The sequence below is a fragment of the Aulonocara stuartgranti genome, assembly GCF_965226115.1.
Source record: "Aulonocara stuartgranti genome assembly, chromosome: 8".
NCBI lineage: Eukaryota > Metazoa > Chordata > Actinopteri > Cichliformes > Cichlidae > Aulonocara > Aulonocara stuartgranti.
This window is the reverse complement of record NC_138959.1, coordinates 24,386,912-24,409,955: the sequence shown is the minus strand read 5'-3', so window position 1 is coordinate 24,409,955 and position 23,044 is coordinate 24,386,912. Positions and strand designations below refer to the sequence as shown.

The 23,044-nt window shown below is 38.9% G+C and overlaps 1 protein-coding gene and 1 long non-coding RNA gene across 4 annotated transcripts in view; one reads left to right on the top strand and one right to left on the bottom strand.

Moving 5' to 3' along the window:
• rab26 (RAB26, member RAS oncogene family) overlaps window positions 1-14,494 on the top strand; it is a 114,866-nt gene extending 100,372 nt beyond the window's left edge. For 2 of the 3 annotated variants that reach the window (XM_082543690.1, XM_082543688.1), the window contains 4 exons: window positions 4,333-4,398; window positions 6,361-6,417; window positions 7,113-7,189; window positions 11,063-14,494. In XM_082543690.1, coding sequence (XP_082399816.1) covers window positions 4,333-4,398; window positions 6,361-6,417; window positions 7,113-7,189; window positions 11,063-11,165 — 303 coding nt within the window. In that variant the 3' untranslated portion in view covers window positions 11,166-14,494. The other variant, XM_082543689.1, reaches the window with a different exon arrangement.
• LOC309712689 overlaps window positions 1-23,044 on the bottom strand; it is a 354,596-nt gene that overhangs the window by 312,326 nt on the left and 19,226 nt on the right. The gene's annotated exons all lie outside the window — the stretch shown is intronic.

Here is a 23,044-nt window from a genome sequence, read left to right as displayed (position 1 = left end):
TTAATGTTTGTTTATAATGGAGCACTGTAACGAAAAATACTTTATTGATCCCTAGGGGAAATTATTCTGATTCTGATATTTGTTTACAGTTTAAAATTACTCTTATACTGGGCCTTGGTACGGCCTCTCATTTCAGCCTCTGTCACTAATATCACTCTTTTGCCCCTTTGTACAGTGACTGACTGTACCTGAATGTACTCATAAATATACATTGATTACTTTGTAATTATGTAGCCACCATACATGGGCCAAGACGGACATCGCTGCTCCATAATCTAATTATGTTCTATATATGCGGCTAGAGATCGCCCACATATATAGTATACTAGAGGTGGAGGAGGAAAGAACTGATAGGCGTTTGTGTGCTTTGTAGGCAACTTTTAATTTGTGTCTGCACCTTCAGGTTAAAGATATGAGGGACCATACCTGTGTTTTATCGTCTAAGAAAGCGAGAGACAGCATGACCGGCATCTGGATAAAATGTCATCCTCTTCCTCCTCGCCTCAAGCCTCACCTCCTGAACAGTAGTCAGGGCTCTAACAGACAGAAATGTGCATAAAATGCTCATTTATTCTCAATATTGCAATTTCTAATTGCCAGCAGATGAGTTATGTGACCCTGCTGTCTACAGACAGCTGACAAAGAGCTGACTAAACAACATGAGGTAGTTATAAGCTAATGCTATGCCAGCTAATACAGATTAAATTGCCACTTTCAGCCAGAGGTCAGCCCATACAGTCTGTAGTATTTTAGGACAAAAGTGTTTTAGGACAGTAGGTATTTTAAGACTACATAAAATATCTATCAATGGAGAAAAAATGAAGATATGAAAAGAAACTACAAATTTTAGGTTGGGTGTTCCATATTCTGCCCCGGCAGCTTTGTTTAAATCCATGAAAATGGCGACGTCTCTGCCAGAGCTCCAGTTTGATGACACTAGGTGTATGTTACAGAGAATTGCTCACCTTACGATGCTGTCAGGATGAAAGCTTTCAAAGTATGGGCCACTACTGAATGCAGTGGAGAAGCAGGGATTGGTATGATTTGGCCTGTAAGGCCAGGTTAGGAGAGGTTAAGGTTCAAAGGGTGGCTGGAGGGCAAAGGACTGCAGTACTGACGTCATGTGAAAATTATGGATTGACACATGAGGTCAACAGTGGACTGACATCCTGCACTCACTACAGCTGAATGGTGGGAGGGGTAAGAAAACAGAATTCATTTGACTGCAATCTGATATCTACTGACCTCTGGTCGAGAGATTTTACACACTGTACCTTTAAAGCTACCCTCCTTTATGCCAAATTTATTGTGACTCTCATAAACGTCTGTATTAACCCTTTTCTCTTTGATGGCATACATTGTATGTATGCTAATAAATCAAGAGGAACACATTAATGACAACTAGTGCACTCAGCAGATGATAGATATCCATCTTCTGGGTGCTGATTAATGCTGTGCCAAAGCAGAAGACAAATGCATGACATATTCATCACTTTTATGCCAGGTCACACTGCTCCAATTAAAGGCGCCAGTTGATTTGAAAATCTTTTAATCTGAATAGGAAAACATGTGCATGTAACCAAAGACCTTTTTGATTGCTTTTTATTTGCATCACCAGCACAGTTCTCTTCTTTGTTTTTGCAAATTAGTTTATCAGGTTTTTTAAGGTAACACTGTCCTTCATGAAGAATGTTCTCTTCATAGTGTGTTGAGGAAAGACAGCATGCATCTTTTTTGTGGATGCTGCCATGAAGGACGTACCGCATGTCACCATTGTGCTGATGAAATTAATTCCCTTTTTATGTGACAACAGTGTAACCTTCATGTTCTCCTCTTTCAGACAGCACAGATACTTTTAAATGTTGCACAAGCTCTCAGATTCTGCTCATAGTTATCCTTAGGCTTAATAGAAGACTCCCACAGTATCTTGCAGTCCTTTAGGATTGTCTGTGAACAGAAAATAAGAAAAGCTAATACAAATCTTGTTATCCTATGCGGCTCATTATTAAGTATCTACACCCTCTTAAAAATTCACAACCTAAGAAAATCTGTAAGTTGGAAAAAACAGACTGGATTTAGATTTAATCACACAAAAGCCCGTAGACTAGGGGTTAGTAATTACCACGACTGAAATGGTTTTCATAATCACCTGGGCTAATTGGAAACATGAAAGTAGGCCAGCTAACTGCATTACTGTAAATCATTATTGCCTGTGTTAATAATCCTGTTTTCCTATCTCCAAAAGGTATTCATAAACTTTTGAAGTGGATGGGACTTTAGATAAAATCAAATAAAAGTAATAAATAAAATATACATCCTGTTTCTGGCAGAGACCACCTGTTAACAAACCTGCTGCTTTTTTATCTTTGGCTGACGAAAGGTTTATATTCATATGGATCCCAATAAAGAGCTTGGATTGCATTGCTCCTTCGGTTTCAAAATCACCCACAATACTTAATGTATCTTATCTTTATATATTTGTATGTAGGTACTTCATGAGTTGCTAATTATTGCATCAATGTTATTGGTGGAAGGTTTCATGTCTCCTAATGCAAACATGGCAGAAGATTTAAAGAAAGAACATTTAAAGAAATCACTGACTTGAATATTCAATTGATTTTCCAGCTCTTTGGCTTGTTACAAAGTTCAGATGTGTTAATTAGATGTTTCCTTTAGTTAAGATGCAGAATATAGCTAGTTATTGTTGTCATCAAGGCTCCAAAATCATCAATCCCTGCAAATAAGTTACACCACAGCAGTTTTTCTATGTTTAAGGGTGATGGACAGACTGAAAGAGCAGGCAAAATTGCAGCAGCAGCATTGGCATTTTAAAGGGGGAAATGGGAAGGTTCAAATCTTAAATAGACCAACAAATAGGGAGAGTGTTTGCTATATGGTGTGAGGCTCACTGCCATCAGATTGCTGTCATAAATCATGGACAGAAGATATTCCAACAAGGAAATATCATTATCATTATAAAAATTCAACAAGTGCACCTTGAAAGATAAGGGACAGCAGACGTATGGGAGAAGAGTGGAACTCTTTCCGAATTTGTCAGTATTTAAAATGAAAATTAAAGTGTACATTTTAACAAAATTGCAGTATTTGTACTGAACAAATGGCCAGTTCATGCACATTATAATAGACACATCACATCTTTGATATATGAGAGACACCGAATGCCATAGCCACCTATCAAATTAGTTACATTTGATAATGGTGTGAACTAACTTGTAGGTGTCACAACATACACAGCATATCTATGAGGTTGCAGTGATTGCTTTAAAAAGGATGTGCACCAGGAGTTATATATTCATAACACCTGTCCACTGAAGCGCACATCAGTTTCACATAAAGGCCCAGTGGTTGTCCAGTGTACTGGATAATCATTACAATGTACTGTTACTGTCAGTATTTCCAATTATATCGGACAGGATTTGTAGCCAGAGGCAAGCATCAGAGGCGATCTAGTTTGGTGGTCTCGAACAAAGTCTCTGCTTTTTAAGAATAATGTGGTCTTGTTGTCTTTCTTGAAGTGGCTGGCTGAGAATTGGCTCCTCCTAGTCCTAGATTGTGGTTCTCAGTCAGAAAAGGTTTGCCCGTTCCTGGTTGAGGATAAACTGCTACTTCAAGCTGTTTATCTGTGTGGTCACAAGTCATGTGAAACAAGGATGTGTTAGATTATGTCTCTCGGCTGGTTTGGGAATGCCTTGATACGCTCAGCTTACTGAAATTTAAAGTTCTTCTCCTTGGTGGCTCACAATAAAGAAGGATTTGCCTATACTAATCACATCTCTCTCTGTCTTCTAGCTGCAGTCATCTTATTTCAGTCAGTTCTACTTGCTCACTTACATTTTCCATTTGCACAAAAAACCTGAAATAATGTGGGATAGAAACATGCTTTTTCTTTGGTATACAAATGGCAACAGTTAAGTATGTAGGAAGATGTAGGAAATTAGACGCTAGTGTGCAGGAGTGAGAAACATTAAGGGCTTTTTAACCAAGCCAGCAAAAAGGGAAGTGACCACTGACCTGTAATTGGAAGGAGATGGATGGATAGACATAAAAGAAAAGAGAAAAGGGGCAAAGAGGGGACGATCTGGAGGAGGGAGAAGGGGAGAACAAGATGAAGTAAGAGCAGCAACCAACAAATTAATCTTTTCTTTCCCTTTTTCTCCTTCTCAGTGGATTCATTCGTCTCCTTTGTCAGTAGTCTTTATCTCCTATCCCACCCCTCGATCAGTCCTATCTCCTCTGAACGACCCGTTTTTCCTGCTCATCCTCTCCTGTTCTGAATTTCTTCACCACTCTTTGCTCTATTTCCATCTCCAGGCATGGCTGACAGAGATTCATGAATATGCCCAGCAGGATGTGGTCGTCATGCTGCTGGGCAACAAGGTGAGACCTTGTTGCCAACACTGGGAGATAGATGGACAGATGGACTCATAGAGGGTGGGAAGAAGGGATCACAGGCGGTATAGTAGGGCCTTGAGCCAGAGTGTAATGGATATGCACAAAAGCAGGGGAAATTTTTTTTTTATAGAAATGATTTTCCAATGTCAAAAAGTTTTCAGTAGTTACATCATTATATCAGAACAAAGCAAAACAATGCACATTATTAAAGCTTAACTAATCAATAGTTCACATTAATACTAGCAACTAATCAAGTCGCTTTGAGCGTGACATTAAGTGGTTGCTCATATTGATGAATGGAAAGGTTTACAGCTTTAATGAGCTTTTTAGCATTGTTTGATTTTAGCCTTCAAATTTATGGTTTTATGGAGCTGCTGTACACAGTGGAACACTTAACAACTAGCAAAGCTAGACATTTAACATAACCAGCCAGACAAATGTTTTGCTCAGGAGTTAGTGGCAACAGTGGAAGCTTCAAGAAGAGTTAGTTAATATATTCATATTCTTTCTTCTGCAGTCACACAAGAGAAAACAGTAGTTGCATCCTGTAACATGACCAAAATAATTCTAACTACGTGCAGTTAACTTGTGACCTCACTGGTTTGAAATGGTTGCTCTGAAGAAACAATGCACAATCTGTTGCAGGCTTCAAACTGACTTTGGTATGTCAAAGCAGCAATAAAATGGCAATAGGATGGAGTCAGTCTGCAATAAGTTTATCATTGAATGGGGTCATGTTGGCAGTTACCCTCAATCTGTTTAAACCATTAACTTTGATAAACTGACAAGAATTGCAAATCTCTTACCAACTAAATGCACAAAAAATCCCATTAAACAGAAATTCACATTAACTACTTACATTTAGAGTCTAGACAGAACCTCATAGATTTAAAACAAGAATTCATAAATTCTTCCACAAATAGTAATGTAGTTGCTGCAGGGTAGCAATTTAACTGCAATATGCGCACAGCAACCTTGCGATTATAAAGTGATATAACCAGAACACAACCTGTTTAATCAACCTTATTGCAAAGACATGCATTACAGATGGGTTGTGCTTATCAGCGCAGACTGACTCAGATTGCAACGTATAAATGATATGGCAGTTATTTGCAAACCTTGGCTAATCTGTTTTAGAGGGATTTCAGTCAATCTGAGTTAGACAGGTTGCCTCCCACTCCTGCCTCGTATTTAAAAGTGATCACTCTGAGGTTGATGGTTGCATCATCAACATCTGGGCAACCAGTTATTAGCTGCAAGGACTTGCAGTGAGCCTCCAAAAGCAAAAACACCCAAACAACTACCAATTTTTTGCTAAATTGCAAGCTTATTGTCCTGTTTTTACTGTAGCGTGACTAAGGCTTACATTAGTCACAATCCTAAATTAATGCCAAGTATCTTTTTCTGTTCAGTATCTAATTGCTCAGTAACATACTTGCTGTAGACTTAGTTTTTAGACTGTAAATTCCACTTTTATCAGCTGTATTTACAGTAATAGCATTTTCTGTAAACCCTAGAATAATTAAGCTAGCAGAAAGCTAGCTACTAGCCAATACTGAAAGTCAAATATTATATATTAAATAGCCATGAAGTTGCTAAAAAATAAAAGAATATAATGTAAATAAAAGCTTTATGTTCAAAGACGTGTATTCACACAAATAATAAACCTAATTTTTCTTCCAGTTAGGTCATTGTGTTCTCATACCGACTTGCTAATATGGTAACTAGATTAGCAGAGCTAATGAAATAGCAACAGTCCTAAAAAAATTGTGCTTGTTATAGAGTTGCTAGCTCAAGCATCTAAAACGAGGAGGGTCACAGTCTCTGTATTTTTTTATGCTTATTAAAAAACATATTTTGTCATTAGGACCAACTACACTAAAGACACTGTGAGAAGAATATAAGTGATTGTTTCTGATTCTGTGCTGTCTGTCCCATATGTTCTAGGCTGACGTGACACATGACAGGGTGGTGAAGCGAGAAGAGGGGGAGAAACTGGCAAAGGTGAGCTTTCTATAACACAAACTTGTGCCTATACACATAGCACACATAACGTTTGACACATGTAACAAGAATAAAAAATACTTACTATACTTAATCCGCTCATGCAGCAAAGTTGACCCTGAAATTCTCTCCCCCTCCTTATGTATTCATACAGGCACATAATGTTGTTATTGTTTGGAATAAATGATGGGGGATTGCTAACATAATTTTCCAGGCCGTTTCGCTCAGATAAGCTCTGAGAGGCATGTTAGAGAAGGCTAAATATGAAGTGGTATGGAGTAGTGTGGCAGACGCACAGCAGCTGTCAAGGTAACAAACTCAGCAGGAATATTGAGATATTCACACGTACACGGAATGAGATTGCTTCACCTGGGAGCATCTCTCATCGACCACATTCTGCGTTCTCGCTCTTTTTCCAAATTACAACAAAATGACAAGAAAATTAGTTTTGAAAGCCAGGAACCTCAGTAGCCATCACAAGTATTTTTGAAATATTAGTATTGATCATCAACCCTCTCATCCCTCCCCAGGTGTCATAAACCCCTCGGCACGAATATACTTCCAATCTTAAATTAATCATAAGTCTAATTTTTCTGCAATTTAGGTCGTTATGTCCTCACAGTAAAAGACAGACAAGTGGCATGGCCACACACACACACACACACACACCTGAAAAGATATTTTTCTGTATGCAGGAATTTGGAGTGCCGTTTATGGAGACAAGTGCAAAATCTGGACTGAATGTCGAGCTGGCGTTCACTGCTGTGGCCAGGTGAGTCTCAGCACAACAGCACAAATATTAGACCCCAGAGGGAGATTAGATGTGATCATAAAGCAAGCATATGCAACTTAAGGAGTAACGTTTGCTCATTTGACTACACTAAGTGGTTTTCCATTATAAGTTTTACCCAAATTTTGGCTGATTTAGAAAGCATTTGCTGTGTAACTGATGTTACTGAGTTTGACTTTTTCCAGACTGCTCTTAATAGCACCAAGTTTAGCTCCAATTCTACCCAAAGCACTTAGACCTTTTAGACCCAGGATTTTTTTAATGCAAGCGAGTAAGGCCTTTTGTTGTATCACTTCCCACCTGATTCTAAAGATGGACAAAAATGATTTATTTATGAAAAGGAGACACCTTTTTAACATCACATGTCAGTGTTTGACCATACAAGAAAATACTACAGTCTGCCAAGTGCCATTTATTCTTAAAAGCAAACAGCTTTTTCATGTAAAGAAAGGAACATGATTTAAGTCATACGTTAGAAATTGGGCAATTGAGACTATGGTTGAAAAGACGTGAGCAGTATCAGCAAAATTGATTCAAAATTTTATTTGCATTTACTGAAATACTAAACGTAAAGTAAATGCAATACAAGCTACTGCTAAGATTGATCACAGTATAACTAAATTGGTAAAACGACTGAAATAAAAGGGCACTCCTTCTACTCTTATTGAGCAATCATGATCAGTTTTTCAAACTGACTGATTGAAATTAAACACGATCATGTTTTTTGGCCAATCAGATACAGTGTTACAGTCTTTAGTGTTAAAGGCCGTCCCTACAAATTAGGGTAAGATAAATTTGCACCTGTAAAGTATCAAAATGAATTGCTTAAAGTTGGATCGTGGGACTAGTTAGCTAACTAATTTATGATTAGCAGCTGTAATTCAGAGGTTTCCAAATTACAGGTCAGCATAATCTATCGTCATCCCCAGAGTGTAAGCACATATACTGTCCCTGGGGTGGCTGTAGCTCAGGAGGTAGAGCAGGTCATCTACTGGTCAGAAGGTTAGTGGTTGGAGTAGAAAAGTGCTATATAAGAATCAGTCCATTTAACAATCCACAGGGCTTTACTTGATCAGTATTTTGTTGGGTTCCAGCTTTGAAGTCATCAAGTCCGAGGAATTCTCTGTACAAACCTGAGACAGGATTGCATCGAGGCGTCGATTTTGGGAATGGTATCAAAACATTTCTGCAACGCTAAAGGTCCCAATGAGCACAATGGAATCTATTTTTCGTAAATGGAAGAAGTTTGGAAGTTTCATATAGGGCATTAATGTTAGAAAATATGGAACAAGTGAAACGCTGTTGTTACAGCCTGGCTCCAAATCTGCAACGTAAATATGGAGACTAACACATTTTACAAAGATTAGGTTTTATTTTAAATTATATAATATGTTAGCTAACATAGTTGGTTCCACTTAGACAAAGACTGGTGCGCCTCCTCAAAAGCCTGCAAACAGCTGAACGCTCTTGCACTGCCACTGCAAAGAGAATAGGGATGCAGAGGGTGTAAGGCTGATAATGCTTTCTGGATGCACTGCATCCCAAAAAGAACGCAGTTCTTAAGTTAAAGGGGGGTCCAGCCCAGTAGTAGGATGATGTAACTAATGAAACAGGCAGGGAATGTATGGTGAGTGAATTTGTATAATTAGTACTATTTGGGATAATATCAATGGAAGATTCAAAAAGAATTGCTGTCATGCAGTGTACATCTGGACAGATGTATCCACGAGAAGCACTGCCGGACAAATGTTGCTCATTTGTTTTATGAACACATTTTCATGCTATATTTGGAACTAGAAAGCTAAAAAAAGAAATATCTAAGATAAAGCGTTTAGACACAGATACAAATGACATATTCATCTATAAGATCAGATATAACATGAGTGTCTTTTCTCTTAACATGAACTTTAATAGAAATAAAAACGTTGGCAATAGTATTTTGATTGTGTTTCTGACAAATGTGTGGTGTCGGACAGTGTGTGGGAGCTGTTTTACACTTATAGTCTTGTTATGGTAACAGACTGGCAGAGAGGGCTGATGCCAAGAATAGAGTAGCACAGTCTGGCACACAATCACACTGCAAACAGAATATGAAATTAAATATTTTCTCGTTGTTGTCTTCCAGCTCATGTGAACACCTTCTCGGTTTTTTCATCCCTCTGCTTCTCTCGTCTCTCTCCGAACCCCTCTGTCATCGCTGACTCACCTCATCTCTCATCTCTGCCCTATGTTTTTATTTGTTCCACTCCAGTGAGCCTTTACTTGCACAAAACACAAATTCAAAAGGCAATGAAACCAGGTAACCAAACAGTACATGTTTGGCATTGAGACAGAGTGCAGGAGTGACATCGACAAATGACCCACTGACAGAAGTGATCTATAGGTTTTCATATAACATTTTTTGTTTTTGTTATTTATGGCAAAGGCTCCTTCAGCTCTTTTTATTAGTATTACCTAGAGGGGCTCCTCAAGTCACTAATCTGATCTATATTTTTTTGTTGGTTTTGTTTCTTTGGAAAGTCAAAAAACGGTAGAGAAATGACACTTGGTGGTCATCTGTAATTCAGTGTTTATGGCATGGCATTTAATAAGAAAACAGTTGTATTTATATAGGGTCAAATCACAATAACAGTTGCCTCAGGGAGCTGGACTGCTAATCTGGGCATTTCCCAGTGGGTCAATGTGCTTGTAGGTCGATGGGTCAATATAATTCTTATTTTATGCTTTGCCGATTATACAGGCCCGCTTGAAGTGCCGCTGCGCACTGGGCCTACCCGCACAGACAGCAGCCCATTGGTTCATGTTTTTTTACTGGCGCTGGATTGTCCAATCAAAACTTTTAATGCAATTTGCCTCACTTAACTATGGAGGCCCGTTTCCGCCACACAAAAAAAGTATCCCTAACTCGAAATTTCGACTTATTAACTCAAAATTTTGAGAAAAGTAACTCGAATTTTGAGTTAGCTCTGCCAATCAGTCATCTACATGAATGATGTCACTTCCTTGTTACCCAGAAACTGGAGCCCTCAGCTACAAATGCTACAGCTAAGCTACCAGTATTACAGCCAGTCATGAATGCACAAATGTTCAGCGTGGCTTCACAAATGATGAAATCCCTGTGTTATTAGCTGAATCACATGGCGTTACTATCAGCAAACGTACTCTCGAAAGCCCCAATTTGTTGCGATCCGGTTTTGAGTGTCCATTCCTCTGCGCCGTATCCTTCTGGGTAACAAGAAAATGACATCATTCACATAGATTACTGATTGGCAGAGCTAACTCAAAATTTCGACTTATTAACTCGAAATTTCGAGTTATGGATACTTTATTTTGTGTGTGTGGCAGAAACTCTGCACCTTGTGGAGCAGAGCTTAGTGAGGAAGAAGCGGTTGATAAAGATGGACAAATAAAAGTGAAATGATGGAGCTGAAAAGCTGAGAGAGAATAGCAAAGAAACTAGAAATAGATGCAGCCTAATGTCTTCAAATTAACCAGCACAGCCAACAGTAGTACCAGCAACAACTACTAACAAGCCCTTGCAATCACAGGAGGCTCCTGTTGCTAGAACTAGTCGTGAAGAGGTTCACCAGATATTTTTTCTGGATGAGGTGTTGTTGGCCAGATACTTGAACAGAGTGAAACCACCTCTGTGTAATCCCTAAAACATGAGTGCAGTGCTCCAAAGCAGGAACATGGGCTCTGTGGGAGTCAGGGTAGAGCATTATTCAGGGGTGAAGAAGAAAAGAAAAGAGAACAAAATGAATTTATATATATATGAAAATTAGGTTTACTGCACTTTAACCACTTTCAGTGCCTGTTTAGTTCTATATGAGTCTTTATGTCTCTCTGTGTCAGGGAACTGAAGCACAGGACCATGAAGGAACCCGATGAGCCAAAGTTTCAGCTGCAGGAGTACGTCGACAAAGAAATGAGGACCGCTGGCTGCTGCCGCTCATAGACCACATCCTACTTGTGTGTGTGTGCGTGTGTGTGTGTGTGTGTGTGTGTATTTGTGCAAGAGAGAGAGAAAGACAGCAGGTGCACTCTCTTACACTATGTAATAAGTCTGAGTTGGTGTACCTGGAAATGGCCTGAAATTCTCAATGTTTATATTTCTCTGCGGCCAATACGCTCTCTCTCCCGACCCACCTTCCCTCTGCGACTGTGAATGTAATATAATTCCTGTCTCCAAGCTTGCACATACACATGCATGTCTGCGCGCAGACGCTATGTTTGTAATCCCGTTTAATCCATTCTGTGCCAGTTTCCATGAGTGATGTAAATATTTTAAATGTAATTTTAATTTTGTGCTCTGGAAGCTTTGTTGTTTATAGATGCCTGTCTTATTAAAAGAAACTCTACAGACGTAACAAGGCTGAATATTACATCAGTCTGACTAGAATAACAGAAACCAATTTGTACAAACCACCATTGCACATAATGTAAGCTGTCATTCTGCACTACAGTACATGCTGTTTATGTACAGGATACCATATAATAATGGTTTTAATAACACTGATGTGTCTGTGACCCATTCGAGCTAGCGACCTTTTGTACACAATTTAAGTTTGATGTTAGAACTGTGTGATATATTTCTAACATGAATAAATCTCCAGCAGTGATCAATGTATACAACAACACAATCAGCAAAGGACAGCAGACCTACAATGGGAAATATATCTTCCTGAGAAATGATGGAGTTGTTCCAGAAAAATCATTTTCTAGATGTTGCTCTGTTTTCAGGAAATTAAAGAAAAGGACAAATGCTTTTTGCAACAAAAAACAACTGCATTTGTGTGAAGTCTGCTGTTAACCTGCATAGCAAAAAGAAAACATTACAAAAACAGTTGAATATTGGTTGTGAAAAGCGTATTTGCCATCGCATATTTCTTCCCCAAACCTTGAACGGGACCTTACACATATAGTTTTGTGCAAAAGCCTTGATGCACCACTCAATTCTTTACATTTTGTTAGGAAAATGTGAAACAGCTGCAGTGATTTATTGAAATGTGTGCAAAGATACATGGAAATATCAACACATAAGGCAAAAACAGTTTTTGAAATTCCCAGCAGCATATTTGATATGACTCTCTTTCTTGTAATTTCTTTAAATAATCTTCTCTAATAGTTCTTCAGGTTTTTTTTGAAGGACAAATGTTGGCTGCCTTTTGTTCCCACATTGATGATCCCATATTGCTTCAGTGATGTTGAGATCCGGGATCTAGGGAGGCCTGTCCATGACTGATAGCATTCAACTGTGTGTTGTTCTGTCCCAGTATGCCTTTACTGCTCAAAAACGAAGCTGTTGCCAATCAGACACTTTCCAGATGAAGTAGTACATGATTGTGGTCCTTTTCTTTATTCTTAACTCATAATTCCACCAGTTTTAACAAGGACAGCATCAAGCAATGCAATTGTACATCTATCCTGACCTCCATTAAGTATTGATAATGAAGTTTCAATTTTGGATTATGTCTCCTTAAAACCCATTGCCAGTCCTTTAAATCGACTTCTTTACAGCCACCCTGTTTCTACTAGTGAGTGTAAGTAAGATACAATTTAAAATGAGTTATTTGCTAAGCAATGTCTGTTATGTGTAGACAAAACACTAATTGATCCCTTGAGTTTTGGTGCCTTTTTGTTTCTTTATCTCTGATTCATAGGTCAGTGTTGGGTGGCTTAACAAACCAAAAAACAGAATTTGTCAGAAAATTGCCAATTACAAGGATGGGACTGAAAATGAGTGAACAAGCAGCCAATGTCCAGAAAAAAATTGGAAATACATTTTGAAACCCGGTTGCTCAAGAACACTTGGAAACAAAAGTCCACAGACGTGGAAACAAAATATAAAGAAATGAGGAGTGTTTTGTAAAGCTACTGTAAGAACATCTATGAATTAAAATGTAGAGATCTGGAATTGGTCCCGTGTAACTCGGACTCCTCTCATGGAGTTTTATGTATCTTTGTATCATATGTCCAGGTCTTCATCAAGCAAAGGAAATGATCACAGCGATTGACCCAACTTAAAAACAATATATAGATTTTGATGTTTCATTCTATTTATTTATGAAAAACTTAATGTGTGGTTGAGAGTTTTAAACAGAGATTTTCTTTAGTGAGCCTTTCTGATTAGAAGATACATATCGCTGTTGAGAGAAAAGGTTTTCATTGCGCGTATTTTTTTCCACAAAAACACAACATCATGGGGCCAGATATATAAAACTGAATACTCATGACTAAAGCTGTTTGTATGCACAAAGGAAGGTTAGGGAAAATGTGCGCATTCTTTTTTTTGTCAAATATATAAAACTGTGTTGTTGTTTTTCTTTCTCTTTTTTTGGTTTATTAAAGCTCAATTTTTGCCATTCCTATTCTTACCAATTAGTGGAAGTACACACTCCCTTGTTATGGTATCATTACAACATGAGCAAACAAGAACCACAGTTTCACTCAGTATATAACTGGGAAGGTTATTGGAGAGCGGGAGAAAGGGAAATGTGTAATTGTTGATCTCAGGTTCATGATCAGGAGAAAAACTAGTAAGGAAAGAAGCAGTGGAGGCTACTAACTATATAAATTCAAAGAAAAACACCATGGCAGAAATGCTGTACTACAAGGGCATCAGTTCTTGCAAGAAAAACACATTTATATGCAGAGCCACATCTTTTTATAGCTCCGACAATTACCATAAGTAATAAAAAAAGGCTTGGTAAAATTTAGTGCACATCAAATTATTGTCACTGAAGTCTATGAGTAGCGAACTGTTGTGTTATGTGTTAAGTTTCCCTGACCTTTTCCCCACACTATCACGTGGGGCTCCGCTCTAATACAAACCATACCACTTTATGTGTGGCGAAAACCGTGTGCGTGTTTTTTAATGCACACATTCTGTTTATACATCCAGCCCCTGGTTTCATTTTACCACACTGCGCAAAATTTTCAAAGCAAAATGAACTTACAGCAGAGTCGTATAATCTAGAACAGTGAACCACAGGGGAGCGTTTAAATCTTCGAGGACAGCTTGCTTACGTTTTTTTCTATTTTCTCTGCAGTTATTGGTAGAAAGCCATTATTTTTCCAGGTGTTTTATCAAAGATGGTTTCATACAGATTTCTGCCAACGTTGTAAACTCTATCAACTAGTACTATAAAGCATAAGTAAGGATTTTACAGTGAAGTACACATTTTTAGAATGAATCAGTTCTCATAAATTTATTGTTAACTTGTAATCTGTATACTGTATCTTAACTGCGGTTATTTGTATTGTATCGATCTTTTGTGTTGACTAATAAAGAATCTATCATAAAAATGAATGCATTTTTGTGGATCTTTAGCTCCATCATCTGGTACTAACCTGTGATTACATTTGCTGTAACCAACTCTTTTTACCTACACCAAGGAGGTTGTGTTTTTGGTAGCATTTTGTGTATTTGTGCGGGTTTTGTTTTGAATTAATTCTGGTAAAACGTTGTAGGGGTGTAGTGAGGGTGTTAACCATCCATTAAAAATTGGCTTACATCCACCAAAGTCTTTAAGGTAAACTTATTGATTTATTGGTGAAAAAAAAATGACAAAAAATAAGGATTACAGTTTACATCCAAATATCATGTCATATTTGACCTCTGACCTCACTGTTACATTTCCCATCTCCCATCTCATAATTTGCCTGCAAATTTTTCAGGCTAGAATGAAGGTCAGTGAAGGTCCTCATTTAAAGAGTTATCTTTTTTATATTGAGGTTACACAACAGAAGTGATTAAATATTTCACAAACAAGGTTGTGAATACATTTAAGGTAGGGGTGTCCAACTCCAGGCAGGGCTGGACTGGCCATCGGGCATTTGCTCGCTGGGTCGCTCGTGATTTTTTGTTTTTATGGGCCGATGGGGTTTTATTTCTTTTCTTTTTTTAACGGTATAAATGAATGGTGGTGGATTGGCCAGTTGGTCATGAGCAACTCTGGGCTGGACCAATTACAGCCGAGGTCGAACTTTAAAGTTGAGATGAAAACGCGATTTGTCCTGTTCCTCTTCAGCTAGAAAGTTGCTAGTTCAATCATGAAATTGATCAATGATCAGCTGATCGGCTTTTCTCTCTGCACCAGAAAGAGGAAACCAGCGGATGTCGCACTAAACAACAGCAGCACGTTTAAGCTTGATCAGCTGTTGTTAGAATTTATTTAATATGAATTTCTAGTATCAGCTGATGTTTGCTGGAGCCACAGCTGTAAAAGCTACTGGTCATGATGTCGGTTTGAATATGTGGTGAGAGGGAAACATGAAGATGAAACCAGGAGATGGCCTTACTGAATCATCAGAGCTGAACAGGTGATGGAGAAACAGGTTTACCTTTGAGGTGACATGAATGAGTTGAAGGGAAGTTATGAACTGTTTCTGAGAGACAAATAACACCAGGATCCTTTTCTAAGCAGCTGACAGCTGGTAACTGTGCAGGGGCGGGTCTAGCAAAGTTTTGTCAGGGGGCCAGGTAGGGCATTAGCAGGGAAAGGGGGCACAAAGAAATACTTTTCTTTCTTATTCTTATTTAAAATGTCTCGCTTTTAACAAATAATTATCTGAATCCGACAACCAAAGTTTTTATCTGATGTAAAATGTATAGAAATCCATTACTGTATTCAGTAAATATTAAGTCTAGTGTAACTTATATTATTCTTTCCTTTGGGAAGGTACCATCTGTGCAGTCTGCAATTCTGTTAAATAAAGATGTTGAATCTATTTAATTACTGTAATCACTACGGCTGAGACAATAATTCAACGATGAATTACTCATTCCTTAAGTACCCTGACTGATGACACTAAATGATCCGCAGGTGTGCCATGCCCACCTATTCCAAGAAATGAAAGAAAACGGGAAAACAGAGCCCCAGCAATCCCGACAAAGCAGCCGTAGAAACTTTGGCAAATGATACCAACATTTTTAAGTTATTTTCGCGATAGTGAGATTTAAATGTTCATGTACGTTCATGTTCATTTCGCTTAAAGTAAGCAAGTAAGCACAGTCCCATTCTTTTTTAGATTAGCTTTTTTAGAATTCACACAGTTGAATATTAAATGTGGTGCAAAGGTCAACTAGAACAGCGGTCCCCAGCCTTTTTTGCACAACGGACCGGTTTATGTCCAACAATATTTGCAAGGCCTTTAAGGTCCATAACACAGGGGAAAAGACCCAGGGAAACCGAGTTGTCGATAAAAACAATTAAAAAATAAGGCTAAAAAAAGCCTTACGTTTTAAACCATAAATTTCCTGTTTTACTTTGAAGGTCCGTGTCTCAGGTCAGTGTGTTCTGTTTTGCTTCCTCTCTGCCTCGTCGTGTTTGATTAGTGTCAGCCATTTCCTCGCATGTGTATTTATATGGTGTGCTTCCCTTAGGTAGTCTGCATTACTTTGGCATTTCTCCATGTGTCATTCATACTTGCCAACCTTGAGACCTCAGAATTAGGGAGTCAAAGGGGCTGTTGGGGGGGAGTGGTATATATATATATATATATATATATATATATATATATATATATATATATATATATATATACAAAAAAACTTGAATTTTACAATGTTTATTTATCAGATAAAATAAGTTAAATGTCACTGTTATTATTGGCTGGCCAGAAACAGTGGGGGTGTCCAAATTCAGAGGCTGCATCCACCGGCACAAACCGCTCTGTACATGAGTGAAGGCCTTCGCTGTCTAAGTGGGCCGGGTCCTCCGAAAGCTGGGTAGGCCGGAAGTGAGCGACTGTGAAATTGGACGGTCTAGCCTTCAGAATTACGTCACGAGCCCTCTCGGTGGAATGAAACTGCCGTCGGCTCCTTGCTATCTAAAATATAACCGGAAGCTGGTGTAAATTCTGGACCGTCTCACTCTTCTGTTTAATCAGTTTTCTGTTTGACGTTTTTTCAGCTGTGTGAAAACCCTGGAGGAACCCACCCGAGGGATTAATAAAGTTAAATTTAATCTAATCTAATAACTGTAATCTCAGCCAAACCGATTTACTCACGAACAAATAAAGCACTGAAAAAAGCCAAACACATGTTTAAGTTATCAAAGAAGTCACTTTGATAACTTAAACATGTGTTTGGCTTTATATATCATGTTTAACCTGAGTAGTGAAAGACCGCGGGGGCTTGAAAACGATGTCCTGGGAGTTTGCTGTTCTCGTCAGCTCAGCTTTTTGAAGTGTACACAGCTACATTCTCGCCTGAAAATATGTTAAAAGTTTATTTTGCGACCCAGAAAGTAATAAGTAATAAACCAAGTAGCTGCCGCCATAGTTGGAAACTGGAATTGGCTCGGTTGCGCTATGAATTCTGCGATATGGTTTTTCAGTTTTGTTGTCCCGGTGGAAAAGCGGGAAAAGTTTGGGAGAATGGTAGCTCCGGGAGATTTTCGGCAGGGGCACTAAAATTCGGGATTCAAAAAAATGACAGAAAATTTTGGAGGGTTGGCATGTATGGTGTCATTCCCTCTGTGTCACAGGTTTCCTAGTTACAGATTAGTTCTCCCATTTTAGGTTTTGTTTGTTCTTTTCTAGTTGTCCCCACTGTTTATTTGCAACTTCAAATAAAGACATCTACATCCATCTCTATTGTCTGCGTTTTGGGTCTACTGCTCTTTAATCTCCACACAATGACACCTGTGCCTTTAGGATTGCAAGTATCCAGGGTCAGGCAGCTCATTGCTGCTACATAGCCCTGGATGTTAGGACAGAGGGCTTTTACCAGGACTCCAGTCCTGATTGGCTCCATCAATGAGGTTCCCAGGGATCAGTTCCGCAGTGGGAAACCAAAAGCACGATGAGGAAAAGCAGGAGGATGAGGACCAGCTGAAAAAATCAAAAGTAAGAGAAAAGGGGACAGGGGAGATGAAGTACGTGACTTGATTAGAGAAGAGGGATTCGGAGGGAAATGGAGGAAAGAAGAGCAGAGGAAGCACGAGAGTGACTGGACAGGCTATTTGGCTGCATTTTATTTGCATTATTTTTTCCAACTACATAAACCAAAAAAATAAAGATTTTACGTAAGAAAGAACACCATTGAAGAAATCTGGATGAAAATATTATTTTATCTCCTTTCCAGTCTGGTTTTAGGATATTGCACAGTGCTGTAACTGCTTCCCTAAAAGTTCTCAATTACGTCTATGAAGCCCGGGACGCAAAGAACTGCTGTGCAGCTCTTGTTATTGACCTATCAAAAGCCTTTGGCACTGTTGACCATGGTATTTTATGTCAGAGATTCATGGAAATAGGCCTTTCAGACCAAGCAGTTGACTGGTTCTATAATTAACTTTCGGACTGTCAGCAGTGCATGCAGCTCAGTGGTCTCTCTTCCAGTTTTTTAAATCTCACTAATGGAGTGCCACAGGGTTCTGTCCTGGGGCCTACTTTATTTATGTCAATGGTGCGAGACAAAATCTTTTCTTTTTTTACTCAAAATTCTACAAACACCACCCCATAATGAAAATATAAAAAGGTTTTCTTGAAATTCTTGCAAATTGATGAAAAATAAAAAACAAAAATAGAACATTTGCCTAAGTATTTACACCCTTTGCTCAATACTTTCTTGGAAAACCTTTGGCAGCAAGTACAGTCAAGTCATTTTGAGTATAATTTTGAGTATAATGTCACAAGCTTAGCACACCCATTTTTCAGCAGTTTCTCCCATCTTCTTTGCAGAACCTCTTAAGCTATCAAACTGCCATCTCTTCAGTGATGTTCAGTCGGGTTTAAGTCTTAACCCTTGCCTACTGTCTGAATATTTTACAGGAAAGGGGGAAAAAAGGGAGACTTGGATCCATCATTACAAGATCACAAAAACCTCGGTTGATGGAGGCCACTGTGCCCACTGGGACCTTCAATGCTGCAGAAATTTTTCTGTACCCTTCTCCAGACCTGTGCCTCGAAACAATCCTGCTTTGGATGGCTACAGACATTTCCTTGATCTTCATGACTTGGGTTGTGCCAACTATGAGAGCTTGAGACCTGTATTTGTAAAGCGCTTCACTAGTCCCTAAGGACCCCAAAGCACTTTACACATCCAGTCATCCACCCATTCACACACACAAGCTATATTGTAGCCACAGCCACCCTGGGGCGCACTGACAGAGGCGAGGCTGCCGGACACTGGCGCCACCGGGCCCTCTGACCACCACCAGTAGGCAACGGGTGGAGTGTCTTGCCCAAGGACTCAACGACCGAGACTGTCGGAGCTGGGGCTCGAACCGCCAATCTTCCGATTACAAAGCCAACTTCCAACTCTTGAGCCACAATCGCCCCGCCATGTGTTGGCCTTTCCAAATCATATCCAATCAACTGAATTTACCACAGGTGGACTTCACCTTGTAGAAACATCTGACAGATGATCAATGAAAACAAGATGCACATGAGCTCAATTTGAGTGTAAGGGCAAAGGCTTTGAATACTTCTTTTTGTTTGAATAACTTTGTAGGAATGTCTGGCATGTATTTCAAGCTGTGAATACATAGCTTACCATATGTAGTTCCTCACCCAGTAAAGGGTTAAAGATGCCTTGCACTTCGTTCTGGTTAATCTCTGATGCTGCTGTCGACACTGATGATGGAGACAATATTAATATACATTGTGTTCTGTTTACTTTTGCCTAAATCAAGTGTTCTCTCCTGCTGTTACAGTGTCCTTAGTCGCAGGTGGAAAATAAGTTTCCATGCATACGTGATCGGCACTGTTTGGTCAGACAGGCTGTGACTCACACTCTGGCTAATAGTTATTCCAATTTCTTTAAAGCATCCAAGTCTGGAACACTATGACAAGGACACACAGAAATATTTTCCCCCCTTCGCTCTTCTTTACTAGATGCGGAGGTGCTTGAAGATGAGCCACTTGAAGCGTGTTGCCCTGACAATATGACCTAAAAAAGTTTTGCCTCATACTATGTCAAGTTGAAATGACCTTAACAAGATAATCTGACTGGCAGGCTTATCTCATAATCATAATAATGTGGTTATTATCTAAAATGGAACCTCTATTTAACAAAAGGATAAAACAGAACATCTACACATCTTGACACCCAACAACATGAACAAGTGTTCAATAATTACAAACTGATTACGTCTTGATGCATTCTCATAATTAAGATTAAGGAACTGACCTCCCAGCCCATTGTTCCTTCAGTGGGCTGGTTTCAGTCATTATGCAAACATACTGTTTATAAGATCGGGGAAACCTGCAGTCAGCTGAGACTGAAGAAGTCACTTGGATGAGTGACGAAACGTTTCTCCCACAAAACGCTACGTCCAGATGAACAGAATCAACTTTTGGATACAAACTGATTAGTTCACGTATACAACATTTCATGTAATAAACAAGTAGAACTCAAAGGACATTAGGAATTAAAGTGTTAAGGTGTTTTCTTGGTCAAAACCTTCAAAACTCAAAAAAAAAAAAAAAAAAAAAGGAAATATCTTTTAACAAGGTGGAGCACGTTGCAATGCATGTTTTGGTCAGCAGGGGTCGCACTTGTACCACAGATTTGCTCAGTAGACACAATCATCTTGTATATTACATCTCACAGCCTGTATGTGCACGTTTTCTAGCTGGCAGTCACTCTGACCAACCCTGCACCAAGTCACTCTGTTTCTGTCATTTGATGATCGTAATGAAGACCAGCATTTTAGAACAACAACAACTAAAATGTGACCTGCATTATTTTCTGATGCAATCACCTTTTTCTGTTTGTTTTGACTGGAATTTAAGACCAGTGCCACTTCTGTAGTAATTTGAGCAAATCTACAGCTACAGCCAGAAGCTTTTTTAGTGATAGAGTTCTGCATTAGTCTTTTTATCTAAGGCTAACAAGCTTGGTAAGCAAGGGGAAGCAAAAAACTGTGGTTGCATAACATGGATATAGGTATTTGCTAATTAGTCCTATATAAGTGCTAAGTAATTCAGTTCAGTTCAATTTTATTTATACAGCACCATATCACAACAATAGTTGCCTCAAGGTGCTTTATATTATAAGGAAGGCCCTACAATAATGCATACATGAGCAAGCACTTCGGCGACAGCGGGAAGGAAAAACTCCCTTTTAACAGGAAGAAACCTCCAGCAGAACCAGGCTCAGAGAGGGGCGGGGCCATCTGCTGCGACCGGCTGGGGTGAGAGATGGTATATAAGTTATATACTATAAGTAGTATAAGTAAGTATAGTGTAAATAAGCTATAGTAGTACATTATTTATTTGTGCTGACATATTTCTTTCATTCACTACATCACGTACTTTATCTTGTAGAAAAACAGAGACTTACTGTTAAAAAATGCATTTCTTTTTCTTATATTAGGCCCACAATATAAAACGAGTTCAGCATACCTGCTTTAAACCTTTGAAAAAATGTTAAAATGGTCACTTTAAACTATAATATATGTACAACTGCAATAAGTTGTACTGGCAAACTGTTACAGGCTGTAAATGTTCATTTCTGCTGTAAAGTGTTAAATTTAAAAACAGCTCCAGTAATGGCCGTGCAAACGTGAAACTAATACCTGAAGTGTTTTTGTTTATTCATTTTTAGCTTAAAAGTAGATAAGAATATGAATAGTTGTTGATTTCTCAGGTTATGGGCTTCTAGGATGCTCACATGTGTCACATCAAAGTCTCTTATAGTCTACCACTCTAACAATGCTTTACGTTTCTAAAGATTTTTTCCATTTCTTCCAGCTTAAATTGATTCACCATTTTTATTTCCATACATGGAAAAAAAAAAGAGTAGCAATCACAAGACAAAGGATGTTTCCAGAGGAGGTCATGCTGTCTGAATGTGTGTAAATATGTGCAATGGTGTGAATAAGTAAACAATAGAGAGTCATAGTCTACCCACTTGCTAACAGAGCGCCTCATATGACTTAGTGAAGGCCATCTGTTACACCGGTTGCTCCCTGTATCATTAGCCTTAGCTGAGGGCATCATAACCCCGATGGCTCTTCTGTAGTGGTCAGTGCCTCAGTGTGTGCGCTCTCATCCTCCACTAGTTGCCAAGCAGTTCATTCTACTGTGCTAAAGTGACCAGGATCCCCAAACAAAGCCATGTGGCGTGTGTATATATGTGTAGAAATGCTGGAAAAAAAGAGAGGAAGAAAGAAAGACTACTGAGTACACTACGGTGTGCTTTTCTGAATTATACCTTCTCAGAGAGGCCGTGATAGTTTGGAGCAATAACGCTGCATCTGTTAAACCACCAGACAAAGTCTGAGATACATTTAGGATGAGACAGTGTGCGGGGGAGGGGTTTTTGTTCTTATTGTCTGGATTTTGATGCTTCGGTCTGTCTCCTTGGAATAAACTCTCTGAACTCACCAGAGTTACAGAAATTTTAATAATACTAATAATGAAAGTGACTTTGAAGATTAAATGCACTCAAACCCGGGTTCGTCTCCATTTTTATCCTCCTTCTGCTGACATTTTTTTGTGAACCTTAAGTCACTAGGTTGATCTAAACCTTAAAAGTAACAAAAATCTTTAGATATTTAAAGGTGCATTTTTAATTAGCTTATGGCTGTAATCACTGTACCGTGAGTGAATTATTTTTAACATCTGTTACAGTCCTGTTAACCTTGGATCAGGTATATATCAGTTTAACTGGAGTGGACTGAATTTGAATGGGATTTACTGATTGGAGTGGAGCAATCAAACAGTGCTGTACGGAGTACAGAGTGTCGACATATTGTCAACACTTCCTAGGTGCCCGTAGCACACTGGACATCCTTACATGTCATTTTTTCAGTTGGCTTGTTTATTTGAACCCCAGTCGCAATGTTCACAAAAAGGCAGAAATCAAAAGAATTCGCAAGCGGG